Raw genomic sequence first — 15,098 nt, forward strand, 5'->3', positions numbered from 1 at the left:
TTTTTTATGGTTTTTTCTTCACTTTTCTCTCTATTTGATTCACTATTTACATTTCCTATTTCAGGAAATCCTGGCAGTCTCATCGGAACTGCAACTTTAGGACTTATAGATTCAGAAATCTTTGCCTCAATCTTAACATTCACCTGAATATTCCATTGGCAATTTTTCATTTTGCTTCGATAACTGTTTTTCCAATTAATTGTTTACTTTTTATTCTCGTTTTCAATAGTTCCACTGCACTGATGCAAAAGGGAAAATTATTGTGAAGTATTGTCTTCTCTTCTGCTATAACAAACCGAATCAATAACGAGTGAAAAAATGATAACCAGTTAAGGGAAAAAGTGAGGATTTAAGAATCAAGCTAGATAATAAATACTGCAACAGTCGAGGCAAAATAAATGCGAAAATACCATTCGATCATTGCCGATTTATTCATTACAAAGTGAGGATTAATTTCAGTCTCTTCGGCTACAATACAAAAGCGACAAAATAGGAGAAAAAACGAACAACTTTAGAAAATAACAGTGAAGAAGATATAGAACAAAATGAAGACACCAGTAACCGAAATATTCACCTCATACTCTGAACATTTGAAGCATAAACGAGTACGATTGATCCAGAAAAAATGTGATTTGACATTTCCCAAAATCATCAACAATCGTCATTTGAACTCGTACAAAGAAAATACATTTGCGTTGGTTGCTTATGTATTTTTCATTTCCTCTCATTCGTTAATTCATGCGAGGAAAATTCAGTTTTAAATGCGGCCTCAAAAGCCGAATTGTACTTGGTTTAGCTGTTATATATTTAAACAAAAAGTTCGGAACCGTATTAAAAAAAATTAAAACCTTTCCAATTCACTGAATTGAAAAACTGTTTGGGTAATTTTTAGAGACATTTCACTACCGAGCTGCTGAACTCGCCTTTACTTAATCTTTTAATAATATTGTGTTTGTTCTGTCGATTTATCGCCATTTTTAGCTGGAATTAGCTGGACTTGAGTGCGATTGAAGGCTGTAACTCAAACACCCTGTTAAATCTGGTGTCAGGCCTAATTTTATGAATGAAAAACGCTTTAAATTTCATTTAAATATCCCGCTTAAAAGAGGTACCGTTAGTACAGTTGTGGTACTTGCACAAACCCAAAATCATGTGTTTACACTTTAACTTTCTAAAACCAGTCCGCCGCTCAACCGTGGGTTCGACTTCAGTACGAATGGAATTGTTCTTCATTGCTTTGACCGTGAACATGGCGAACATATTTTACGCGAAAAATTGACAAATAGTCGCGCGGGTACCGATGGAAAATATGGCTTCGGTAACATAAGTTTCCATGGTAAAATCGTCGCCTGAGAACCTTTGCGGGATTTCTTCGGAAAAACGCCAACATCGAAGTGGAGCGAATACGTTTGTGTGTGCTGGTGCTCAAATGCGAAAATCAAATTATGAACAGATTTATATTAAAAGTGTCAATTAGTGGATTAATTGAGTGAACCATGCATTGGAGACCATGGATCGGGCTACTTTCCTTTGCATTCGTGATTGCGCAAGGTTTGTAAAAGTTTCTTGAATGCGACGAAGACATTGAAGAAAGCTGTACTAAATGAATGGATTTATATTTGTTCTTTCCATGCATCTTGGAATATCTGAATTGTTCTTCCATAAAGTTCAGTGGCGGGTTAAATACATATCCCTGTTTCCTTAATAGTTAAAAATAATTAAACTACACTTGTAGGATTGATGCTAACGAACTCCGAAAATTAATGCGGTCGAGCTGATTAATTTTTAATTAGCGAACACATCAACATTCAAGGTAATCAACCGCACTGCAAAGTTTGATCCAGCAAAGTTGATTTTAAAACCAATTTTTCTTAGTAAATCGAGTCAACCAAACGCTCATAAAAATCTGATTGCCTTGATCAATCTGAACGCGTTATTTCGACAATGGAATACCTACCTTTGTCAGAACAAAATATTCATAATTATGACTTCAAGGTTCTTGTGCGCCAAGTCCTGTTGCTAATCTCTCACGTATATAATGCGGAATCAAAGTGATTAATATGAATATGGTAATTAACGTTTTTTCCCATTGGAGCGATAAAATGGGTGGGAAATCGGATATCTGACAAGAAGTTGAAAAAATGAACTGCCTTGAAACTGCCTCAAGTTTGTTAGATACTGTTGCTTTTTTTTGAAGAAGATTTCTCTATGGCGACTTCAAAATCAATTTTTCAGTTTTTCTGCCTGTTGTGAACAGGCCGTTTTTATAGCACCACCCTGTGTACTACACAATAAACAGGCGACAGCTTTTGGAAAAAATTACCACGGCCGCATAATGGCAAACGACTAACCGTTCAATGTGAATTGGCCCGCTCGATCACCCGATCAGACATTGTCGGATTTTTATTTCTGGCTAGTTTGGAAAAGTTTTTTCAACGATTTCCTACTAACTACAAAAAGTTAAATAAATGAAGACGCATTCTACATTTGAAAACCAATTTTTCGATAACCAAACTTTAGTATACAGGGTATTTCAGAATTGGGATACGACTTTCACGTTGAAAATTACATCGTTTGAGAACACCAGTTTTTGGTTAGAATTTTGGAATCTACGGAAAGTCCAGGATTTTCTGCAAAAAATGCTCATATTTACTTAACTTAATGCTGGAACTGAAATCATTCTTGTGCCTGGCATTCTGTTAGACGATCAATTCATGCTGGAAACTATTTACTATGCTTTGGACATTGGACAACAACATTAACATTATCAGCCTGTTGAGTGTGTTTTCCTCTCATCCAAAAGAGGCTTTTTGTTCAAATATCCAACAGTTTTGCAACAGTAATTTTCAAGGCAATTTTCTAGCAAACTGGTAACTATTGACAATGGATACTTTTAGATAGATAAAAGTACTTTCACGTAGGATCCGAAAATCCAACCAAAAAGGGCCGAGTTCATTTGAAATCTATATCTTGAGGGTCGAATCTCAATTTGAAAACGCCTTGTATATTCAATTTTTTTAATGCAAAAGTGCGCAATGAGAAATAATAACATGAGTCTTTTGCTGAGAAAAAAATCCTTTAGAGAAAGAAGATAAGTTTATCCAAATGTATTCCTTTCTTTACGGCACACTATAATATAATTGGGAAACTTAATTAATAAAGTTAGATTACAAGTGAAAGATTAAAGGTACAAAGTCGGTTAAATTAAGGTCTATTTTCGTCAGTTTCTTGCCAAGGGAAGCCACTTTTTGATATAGTTTCTTCAAAATTAATTTATACAAGGAAACAAACCTGATTATTATTTTTTACGCGTTTTAAACATCAGCTTTTTTGCTTTCTTAAGCATTCAGCAAGTTTGTACTCAAGTAAGTTATTTTGATGATAGTATTTAAAAGCCGAAACGTCTAACTAAACATACAAGAAACATTTTTCACGAACTTAATTTGATAGAACCGTAGAAGTTTCTCGGTTAAATATTTCGGCAAAAATCAACCACAACGACGGGAAGACTTTAAGGAATTGCGAAATGCAAGAATTTTTACGTTGTTTCAGAGCTTTCACTTTCTCAGAAGAGGTAATTTTCTGGTAAAACACAACAGTGGTTCTGTTATGTGGAAGATTAGACTAAGAATCCGAATCGGAAAAATTCGCTAAAAGTTGGTGCTAAATAATAATTTTGTTGATTACTTGCATAAATTCAGAACATCTTCACTAGTTATGGTCAACGAACCAGCTGCTTATGGCTTAGTCATGATTATTCGCCACATACTGGACAATAAACCAAACAAATAATGACGTACTTTACAAGTGGCATACTTTTATAATAGAGCCGGAGGTAATGATCCAAAGTGTCATCATTATTTGTATCAAAATAAAATACAATTCAAAATGTATAAAAACTCAGATATTCAGCCATTCATCACTTCTCTAAGATCTGCAACTTGGATTACATTATATCTTCTTCAGGTTCATCAAATGCTTATTTTTGTTGAAAAATATTGCCAAATTTAGTATACAAAAAACATAAAATTTGATGGAAGCCACCTTTGGCTAAAAATCCATTGGATCCTTGGGTAAGAATTCGCCGGAAAAAATCCGTCTATTAATTACATTTTCCCACAGGTTTTAATCAAAGACCACGACAATCCGAATGGAAAATACCGACGAAAAAGCTTGTTATGTAAGAGTTATTGTTATTCTTTGGCTTGTTATACTTGAACAGTTCCTTCGGTACAAAAATCGCTAGTGAGTCAAATAAAGGTGAGAAAGTCCAAGTCAGGTGGACACCATTGGCTTGGATCCGGGTTTAGTTCTTGTATTGCAGAGCAAGATTTGGGGTTCACTAATGCGCCTGTTATAAATAACGAATTTCTGCAACTTCATGCAGATTAGCACCAGTAGATGCCATTTCACACCATTTTTTTTCTGGGAAAGGTTACTAAAAAAAATATCAGCATACAATAGATCCTGCAGTCAAATTGGCCGTTTCATTGTAACGTTAATCAGTAATTCCACACGATGATAGTCGCGCACTTTCAATTCTTCGCAAAGTGAAAGTGTCTCGGGAAAATTGGGTCATGATGCTCCAAAGTGCTATAATAACCGCACATTCTCCACTATTGAAACCTTTAAATGTTTTCTTTTTACCGAAATGGACGCACAACATTTATGTTCCACTCCTTATTTATTTTTAGATATTTAGTAGTTTTTCTATTAATTTACTCATTTTATGAAGAACAACAACTACCTATGTGAAATTTACTTTCGCAGCGAGTGCGGCTTCCAAATGAGGTTTTGCTATTTACTTTGCATTGCATTGGGTGATTGAGTCACGAAAATGTAGTTTTCCTGTCCTGTCAGGGAGGGGGACATGTAGTAGAAACTCAGTCTTTCAGCGAAATTTGAATATCAGACCCTTAGGTGCAAGAGTATGCCAAAATTTGAAGCAAAAATTAGCAAGAACCCTTATTACATCATCCCAGAGAGAACTAAATTGCCTTTTTAGAAAGTGAACCCTCGATAAGGGCTTGTTGGCAGTTTCCTTAAAAAAGAATTGATTTTAAGAAGTTTCAGATTTGCGTGTTTCTTTTTTGAGTTACAAAATCGACTCAAACATGACGGTGCTTTTTTCGAAGTTTCTCAAGAACCATTTGCGCCACAGAATTCGTTTTGGCATCGTTAGATAGAGAATTGAAAACTCGATTCAGTCAGAACAACACGAGTGAGAAAATTCCGAATAGTTTTGACCCAGAATGCGAAATTTAAATATCAGACACTTAGGTGCAAGATTATGCCAAAATTTTATGTTTACATCATTCCAGAGGGGACTACCTGGCTTTTTTAGAAAGCGAACCATCGACAAGAAAATATTTGCAGTTTTCTCAAAACGTTGATTTCAATAGGTTTTAGCAAGCAATTGGCTTCTTCTTAGAGAGTAAAAGTTATCAAAACTGAGCAGCTGATTCTAAACATTCCACACACACAAACATGCACCAGAATTGAAAAGAAAAACTCCTACTTCGCAATCATTTTATCAATTTTTCCACTAGAAAGCCTCCTTTTAACATAATGATTCGATACAAGATCCAAACGTTTCCGTGCACAACAACGGATGTTGTAACGTGATGATGCGCTCTTCAATGACTTCAAACTCTTGTTTGGACACTTTTCCTAAACGGAGCACACGTTTGACTTTAATGCAACAATTTTCGTGAATTAAACCGACTTATTATTTCCAGGAGGATGCCAATTATCCGACCATACACCCCCATCCATTCCCTGGACAGAACGCAACTGGCAAATTCCAGACAACGAACCAATCGGAAGCAAAATCGTCCAGGTTCATGGCAAGGATCAGGAAAATGACAATCTCACTTTCGGCTTGCAGCAGATTCAGTTCTTTGGGTCTGATAAGCCACCTGAACCCTTGCCGTTCCGGATCGACCCACAAACCGGCGCGGTTTATTTAAATGACTCGCTCAAGGGCAAAGTAAAGCAATTTTCGTTAACATTTCTACATGTCTAACAGCGTTCACAAATTTTCAGGGTGGAACCGATCTGCATCTTTACGTAACGCTCAGCGATGGCCAACTGGAAGCAAAAACCGAAGTTTACGTGAACATTCTAAACTCTTCCGCTCCCTACAAATCTCCTTTGAACACGCCACCGTTCCCTGGCGGCGGTTTCAATCCATTCGCCGGATTCAATCCACGACCCCCGAACACGCCACCTAAACCATCCTCGAATCTACCGAACAATTTGGCAAGTGTTTACAATCCCCCTCCGAATATTGCTAACAATCCGCCACCGAGACCGCATTATCAATTCATCCCGAAAAAACCCCGGAATAATACGGATGTGACGCCGTTGCGCCCGGTGAATCCTCCTTATATGGAACCACCAAAGAACAACTTGGATGAATCCGAAGAATCCAACGAACTGGACAACAAGACAAAACCAATTAAGGCAAGTGTACAGTATTGGAAAAGCGAAGTTGTGGTTAGTTTTTTCATTATGCTCTTCAAAACTTAAAGTGTATAACAATGTCGAACATGCAAGCTTCTTTGAGTAGATAAGGACCTAAATAGGCCGCGGAATCTGTGAGGTGTCATTTTTTGCCTTATAAAAAGAAGCAGGACCACGCTCTGGTTCAATCAACATTTATTACCTGAAAACTTTCCTTTAACATCAAGCTGCTCATAAACACTGATGTTGCGAAAAGAGGTTATGAAAAGGAGTTGAACGGTTCAATGTAGGCCTGGGTAACACTGTGTTGAGTTACGCTATTGAGTTGCTGCCGCTCTCTGAGCTACCGGGTTATAACTCATCGGTTCATGAGTTATAAGTGATTTATTAAAATTTTACGAGTTCCGAGACTGGAATTTTCACATCTAAAAAGCGGTCATCAACATTTTTTCTGAGTAACGTTTTACTACTTTGTTCAAACAGATAAAAAAGTCATGTAGATTTTCCCTGCAACAGAACTGAGTCCAAAGAAAGACGACGAGTTTTCTTGTAAAATTGATATCTTAATTTTTTTGCATTAAAGATTTAGTTTTCCAGTATTTTACAGTAAAACATTAGGAAAAACCCGGTTTTTCTGTTTAGAAACAGGGTTGTTTAGCAATATTTCTTTTATCGTCTATTGGAAGGAAACACTTTATTTAAACGGTTCTTTGGAACAGGATTCTAAATCTGAGGTGGAAATTAACCCCTTTTTTCCTGGTTCTTGACATTTCTTTATTTGTTTCATTCCAACTCACATATAAAAGTCTCAAATTTTGTCCGGTTTGTCCCATATCTTGATTTGGTCCTTGGTATTTAATCACCGTTACTTCGGGCTAAAGCTCTAATGAAACTCTTTATTGTTATGAGAAGTTTCCTTAAGACCATTCTTTGTCATTCTGTCTTTCCGCTCTTTTTGGTTGTACTTGACTTCTAGGTCGATTTTTTTGCAAAAGCTTCGACGTTTTCTCTGTTGGTTTGCATCAGATGTTTCTCGGCGTGACTATCAAGTGATGTTTTCCCAGAACTTTCTGCGTTCTTTTCTTCCTTTCGTCACACTGATATTTGCGAATTCTCCTGATTAGGCCTGGGTAACACTGTGTTGAGCTGCGCTATTGAGTTGTTCCCGCCCTCTGATTTAACGAGTTATAACTCGTCGGTTCATGAGTTATAAGTGATTTATTAAGGCTTTACCACCCCCGAGACCGGAATTTTCCCATCTAAAAAAGGATCATTAACATTTTCTCTGAGTAACGTTTTACTACTTTGTTCAAACAACTAAAAAAAGTAATCCAGATTTTACCAGCAACAGAACTGCGTCCAAAGAAAATCGACGAGTTTTCTTGTAAAATCGATCTCTTAATTTTTTTGCATAAAAGATTCGGTTTGCCAGTATTTTGCAGTGAAACGTTAGGAAAACCGCGATTTTGCTGTTTAGAGACAGCGTTGTTTAAAATTACTGACCTAAAGTGAGAAACTCCAGTTTCCAAGAGTTTTTCAAATAAATGATTATAAACTTTCGCTTTTTCAGTTCGGGGAAATATTTTTGGAAAAACACCTAGAAATAATTATTAGGGTTTTGTCCATAATTCGAAACTGCAAAAAGTTTTTCAAAAATTGTTGTAAAGAGGTTAAGGAGGCGAGGGTTCCAATAAAATGTATCTTATAATTTTTCACAGAAAATACCTGAAGATTGTCAGTATTTTAAGTGAAACTAAAAAATAATGCGATTTTTGCGTAGAACGAATTGCTTAATAGAAACTTTGTTAAAACTGGAATGAATTGAAAATTTAAAGGAACTTTTAAATTCTTCAGAGCGATGAGGGCTGTCAATTTTTCAAGTCATTTTTTAAAACTTTTGTTCTCTGGTCGTTGTTTCAAGATAATCCTAATTACTTTCGGTAAAAAACTGAATAAAATGATTTGCTTTTTGTGCCCAATTCGAAGCTGAAATTGGTTTTCTAAAGTTCCCTGCAAACCGATGAATGAGGCGAATTTTCTAGCATAATTAATTTTGCCATGTTAGGCTGAAAAGACCCCATTATTATCGGAAAAGAAGGAAATCATCAGAAAAGAATATTTTTTTGCGTTTTCGATTAAAAAATTTAGTTTTAAGATCGGTTTTGGAGAAAACTTTAATGGTTTTCGGGAAAAAACTTGGTAAACGTATTTTCGTTTTTGTCCCGAATCGACGTTGAAAAAAGTTTTTGTAAAATTTTTACAAAGTTATAAATTTATATTGTAATTTTTCGCGTAAAAGTCCTCTGGATCGTCAGTATTTTTAAGTGAAATTCTAGAAAATTGAGCGTTTTTGAGTAGAGTAGGTAAAGCAAAAAAAAATTCAGTCGAAACTAAAAAACCACATTTTTTTACAAATTCTATAGTCCTCAAAGGAATGGAGGTGACGGAGATTTTCAAGTAATCTGTTATAAACTTTCGCTTATTCTGTTGGTTTTTTGATATAAAATTATTTGATTTTGGTTCCAAATTCTTTTTACAGAGCGACGAAGAAAAGAGCATTTAGAAGAAAAAGGAACTTGGCCAAAACTGGAAAATTCTGAAATTTTAAGACATTTAAAACATATTATTAATAAATGGCCTTTAAAATCAACCTGAAACAATTAAAAAAAGTCATCAACATTTTCCCAGCAACGGAACTGAGTTATTGCGCCGACTGCGCCAACTCCTAAAAATTAACTGAGTTACCCAGGCCTAGTTCAATGGTAGTTTGTGCTGGCAGTTTCATTGTTCGCCTCGGGATTGGCTATTTCAAAATTGATCTAAAAAGAGTAGTCACTTTTCTCTCAGTAGCTGTGGAGTCAGAAGAACTCTTGACCGCATGCAAGAACACATGCATGAACACCTCCTTTAAAATCACTTGGTGCAAAAGCAAGCAAAACATAGCAAAAGTAATTAAAACAATGACTCTGTTTCTAAAGTAATTCGTTAATTTGTTAGGATTCTGAACCAGCTAATGAAAACGAGTTGACTCCAGTAGACTACCGAGTGAAGGGCCCCGAAATTGGCAACACCATCGTATCGGTGGCATCGGTTTGTGCAGTTTTTCTCATTGTTGGAATTGTTGCTGTAGTATTCCGAAAGAAGATCTATTTCAAGAAGAAAAAGGACAAGTCAGACGATATGGTAAGTACGGCGACTGCGACCATTTTTCTTCAGTTTGCTGCATTAAAATGATTTTCCAGAGGAAAGATGTGGCTTTACGCGAAGAAGGCAGTATCAACATGCACGAATGGCGAGGTCCGAGGGCTTTTAGCAATCGCTATGAGCCGTGGCAGCGCGAAGGAGCCCAACCAGAAGTAATTCTCAATGACCAAAAGAAAGTACCATACTGATACAGTTTTGTGGTTTCAGACCGGCAATGAAACGGAAACACCAACAGATGAAAAGGGCGACCGCTGGGAATTTCCACGCCATCGACTCAAGTTCTTCAGTATTCTGGGCGAGGGTGCATTTGGACAAGTCTGGAAGTGCGAAGCTATGGATTTAGAAGGTAGTTTATCGCAAAGCTGGGTTTTCGATGTCCGTTTGCCTTATGGTTCATGCGATAAAAAAACGTTCAGGTTTTTCCTCTCACCTATTTTTTAACCCGATTTTCTGTCCTTAGGTAAGGAGGCAGGCCCTAGCATTGTCGCAGTGAAGACGCTAAAGGAGAACGCAAACGAAAAGGAGAAGAGCGATTTGATATCAGAATTGCACGTAATGAAGATGCTCGATCCGCACCCGAACGTGGTGAAACTGCTCGGCTGTTGCACGGAAAAAGAGCCAATTTTCCTCATCATGGAGTACATCACGCAAGGGAAACTGCAGGGGTACTTGCGCGATTCCCGAGCCGAGCGATATTACAACAATATGCATGGGAAAAGCAAAACTCTGACCTCCCGCGACTTGACCTCATTCTGCCACCAAGTGGCCAAAGGAATGGAGTTCCTATCTGCCAACGGGGTGAGCAAGTGTTAGAGGAATGTAGAATTTGGGCGGTAATTTGAGAAAATTTCAGATAATCCACAGGGATCTGGCCGCGCGAAATATCCTCATTACCGATGACCACATTTGCAAGGTCGCCGACTTTGGTTTCGCTCGCGATGTTATAAGTTCGCATGTTTACGAAAGGAAAAGTGAAGGTACAACAATGATGCTTTTGTGCTCTTTCGAGGCTCACCCGTTTATTTCAGGACGACTTCCAATCAGATGGATGGCCCCTGAATCTCTCTACGATAATATTTTTTCCGTTAAATCGGACGTGTGGAGTTTCGGTATATTAATGTGGGAAGTGGTTACTCTTGGCAGCACCCCTTATCCGGGATTGTCCGCTGCAGACGTTATGAGGAAGGTGAGTAGCGAGAAAACGTTTCAGTTGCCGCCTTCAAAGGCAGAGGGTGGAACATTCGACTAATTTTTTTAAAATCTTTTAAAAGTACGCCTCTTAAGCTCCCTACCAAAGTGAATATTTTCCGTAAACTCGAACAGTTTTAACAACCAAAACCTTGAGAAACATTTTTTATTGCGCAGGTAAGAGATGGTTACCGACTGGACAAACCTGAGCACTGTCGAAGAGAAATCTACAACATAATGTACTACTGTTGGGACAATGATGCAAACATGAGACCATCGTTCTCCGAATGTGGCAATCTGCTAGAGAATCTCATAATGACAGAGACTGACTATATCGAATTGGAACGCTTTCCAGACCATTCTTATTACAACATGATGAGCCTGAGTGGTGAAAAGTTATGATTAAACGTGCGGCAATTTGGGGCATTAGTTAATATATTAATTTATATTTTGGAAGATGCGGGAACAAAATGCCAATAATACGATTTTTAAACACATAAAATACTCTTCAACAGTAATAAACTAGCGTAGGTGATTTGTACATATTAACTTAATAACTGTTATTATTTTAGCTCAGTAAGTGATATTACTAGGTAGGAAACCAAATAATGCTCACTCCATATGGTTGTTCATTTAATCCGCCCAAAGGCTTTGTTGCGTCCACAAGTGTATATGTGTATGTTATTTATATAGCTTTAACGAATGTTTCACTATATCCAGTGGAAAACATGGAATAACTCGACTTAAGCTTGATCAACCTTATTCAATAGTGCTGGAAAACCGATTCAGTGTATAAAAGCGAATTCAGATCAAGCCTATTCCAGCTTTATAAGTCAAATGTTAATGCGCAAATCAAACACGATTCTTATATTATAAGAAGGAAAAAACAGCATAGATTAGATTAACTCGTGAAATGTTTCATTGCTTATTTGTTTTTAAGACCGTGTTAAACCAGTTAGTTAATAAACTTTGTAAAACTGTGACGGGCGTTCAATTTTTTAGCAATATTTACTAAGCTAGCAAAGATCAGGATTCGGAGCGATTTTTATGAAACTTTCCGCATCTTTGGCCTGAACTGTCTTCTAAAGCTGGTGAAACTTTCATGCGGCTACTTATTTTGGATTGGAAATTCGGAATTTTTAAGCGAGGTAAGGTGGTTGACCGGAAACATCAATTTTGAGACCAACATTTACTAAGCTGGCAAAGCTCAGGATTTTGGGCGATTTTTATGAATCTTTCAACATCTTTAGAGTAGTCACTTTCAATGCTGGTGATTGTTTTAAGCTGCAAAACCAGCCATTGTAAGACCGATATTTTCTGGGCTAGTAAAACTCAGGATTCCCGGCGATCTTGACTAAACTTTTCAGTAGTTTTAAAATGTAACAATGAGAATCCAATGCTAACGGATTTTTGCGACAGCCAGATATCTCACTTTGTATAAATTAAATTACATTAATTTTACTCGATTTTGTATGAGAAAATCATCAGTTTCTTGCCTAAACTTACAAGTCCCGGTAATTATCCACGTGTTTACATTGTGACGAAACGGGGCTTTAATTCCAATTTATGAAACAAAAAAAAATTGAATTAAAATCTTAAAATAACTTTACAATCAAATAAAAAAACGAAATGTGGCAATAATTATAATCTGCATTACAATGCTTTCACGTTACTGTATTCTAATTGAAGCTAGGCCTGGGTAACACGGTGCTGAGTTGCGCTTTTGAGTTAATGAGTTTTAACTCATTGTCCAAGGCTCAAGTCCAACCGTTTTTGACATATTTTAAAGTCAAAAATTAAATTTGCATCTATTATTTATTTCGGCACCGAGTTCTTGTTGGGAAACACTTACTTTATGATACATTTTATACCAGTTTGAGTTCAACAATTTTAACACAGTGTTACAAATTAGTTTAGGATTGAGAAAAAAACTAGAGAAAACCGCCAAAAAATGCCTGTTGAGTTAGCATTTTTCTAAAAGTCCGCAAATTAAATAATAAATAGTTTCTGACGAAAAAAACTATTAATGCGCTGTAAATGATGCAATGCGAGTGAAAGCTAATCTGCCATTTAGGCAGAATTTCAACAACATATCAAGCTGTAAAAGTCCAAATTTTTATAAAATTTTTCCGTCGCTTTAACGCTGAAGACACAGAAAAGCAGGCAGAAATCGTGACACGGCTTGAATCTGGATGTTTCATTTAAGGAGACTTCTCCCAAAATATTACGCCTCAAAAATGAAAGTTTTCGGAAAAATCGAGAAAAACAGTAATCGGAAAAATCTTATCAAAATCAAGCTACGTATTCTTAAATAATAACTTATAATGATGTAGGTCTGGGTAACACTGTGTTGAGTTGCGCTTCTGAGTTGTTGCCGCTCTCTAAAGTAAATGAGTTTTAACTCATTGGTTAAATGACTTATAACTCATGGCCGATGGCGGAATTTTAATATCTAACAAAAAAGCCATCAACATATTGCTTTTGCGAATACGATTGTTTGAAACTATGTGGTTTTCATTGACAATAAAAATACATTTTCAGAGCGATGAGGGTAACGAGTTTTCCAAACATTGAATAAATGCTTTTGTTTTCTTTAGTTGTTTTTGAGAAAACTTAAATTTTGTCGAAAAAAAACAAGCTAACTTTGTTTTGATTTTGTACCAAATTCGAAGGTAAAACGGTTATTGGAAAAAGACGATAAAGAAAACCAAACTGTAAAGACAGTATTTTACAGTAAAACGTTAGGAAAAACGCGTTCTTCTGTTTAGAGAGAGTCTTGTTTGGAAATATTGTATCTAATAAAAGTGAACAAACCGGAATTTGAATAATCCAAATTATTCACAGCGACAAAAGTGACGAATTTTCCAAATAATTGATTATAAACTTTCACTTGTTCTGTTCGAGGAAATGTTTTTTGGAAAAAAGTCGAAAAACTCGAAGCTGCAAAAAGTTCCAGAAAGACGTTTACAAAGCTGTTCAGAAGCCGAGTGTTTGACTCCTAAAATGGCTCCTGTTGAAAATTTATTTTACAATTTTCACATAAATTACCTGAAGATTGTCAGTATTTTTAAGGAAAACCAGAAAATAATGCGTTTTTTTGCGTAGGCAGAACTGCTTTAAAAAACTTTGCTAAAACTAGAATGACCTGAAATTTTAAAGAAAATTTAAAAATCTTCAGAACGATGAGGGCGGCGAATTTTCCCAATAATTTTTTGTAAACTTTTGATCTCTGGTCGTTTTTTCAAGATAATCTTAACTACTTTCGTTGAAAAACTGAATAAAATTATTTGGTTTTTGTGCCAAATTCGAAGCTGAAAAGGGTTTTCTAAAGTTTCCTGCAACCGTTCCCTGCTAAAGTTTACAAAGCGACGAATGAGGCGAGTGTTCGAGAGTTGTAATGAAATTTATTTCATAATTTTTCGCCGAAAATACCCCAAGACTTTCAGTATTTTTAAGTAAATCTTTTGAAAATTTAGCATTTAGAAAAAAAGTAACTTTGCTGAAACTGGAAAATTTTGAAGACATTTTAGAAATATTATTAATAAATGGCATTTAAAATAAATCTAAAAACAGCAAAAAGAGTCATCAACATTTTCCCGGCAACGAAACTGAGTTTTTTACTGCGCCGGTGCGTTGGGTTGGCGTACCAAGTCATTTTTTTTGTCATTTTGCGTTGCACTCCTAAAAATTTATTGAGTTACCCAGGCCTAATTGAAGCTCTATAATATTTTCTTATAACTTTTAAATAACCCCTTCAGAAAAATGGCGTTTACTGCACGCATTTACGTGCAATGAACTGTATACTAAAGTACCCGGAACGGCCCCGGCCGTTGTTGAATACCGGAGACATAGAACATAGATAAAGACGAGACATAGAACAAGGCTTATACCGGAGATCTTGTGTCAGGGGCAACAGAGAGAGATAGCCAAATGGGACGGTATCTTGTCTCTGTCAGACCCGTTTTGTTTTACCTGGTAAAACTGCATCAGCTATTATTTTGTAATATTTTATATGGTTTGCGTGTATTGTAAATTCAAACAAGATAGATTTCAACAACAGTATATGTTCGCGTGTCAAAGTGTTATTATGGTTTCCTGCTATTTTAAAAATAAGTGTGTGAAAGGACAAAATTGCGTTAGTCTGTTTTATTTGTTTCCATAATGGTGATCTTTTGTGTTGCTTATGGATATAAAAATGAGCGCAATTAAGGAAAATCCCGTTTCATACATAAGCTTGAAAG

General features: G+C 36.2%; 1 protein-coding gene across 1 annotated transcript; it reads left to right on the top strand.

Annotated features, from left to right (window-relative positions):
- Nucleotides 1-334: 334 nt before the first annotated feature.
- LOC109536590 (tyrosine kinase receptor Cad96Ca) lies at nucleotides 335-11,838 on the top strand. The gene is made up of 10 exons (XM_019902874.2): nucleotides 335-1,551; nucleotides 5,739-5,989; nucleotides 6,046-6,465; nucleotides 9,463-9,648; nucleotides 9,708-9,821; nucleotides 9,877-10,015; nucleotides 10,130-10,467; nucleotides 10,523-10,646; nucleotides 10,698-10,855; nucleotides 11,035-11,838. The coding sequence occupies exons 1-10, from the start codon at nucleotides 1,497-1,499 to the stop codon at nucleotides 11,257-11,259; spliced, it is 2,010 nt and encodes a 669-aa protein (XP_019758433.2). The 5' UTR covers nucleotides 335-1,496; the 3' UTR covers nucleotides 11,260-11,838.
- Nucleotides 11,839-15,098: the final 3,260 nt, after the last annotated feature.

The sequence above is a fragment of the Dendroctonus ponderosae genome, unplaced genomic scaffold, assembly GCF_020466585.1.
Source record: "Dendroctonus ponderosae isolate FM_Combo_2020 unplaced genomic scaffold, Dpon_F_20191213v2 Dpon_F_20191213_1, whole genome shotgun sequence".
NCBI classification, from domain to species: domain Eukaryota; kingdom Metazoa; phylum Arthropoda; class Insecta; order Coleoptera; family Curculionidae; genus Dendroctonus; species Dendroctonus ponderosae.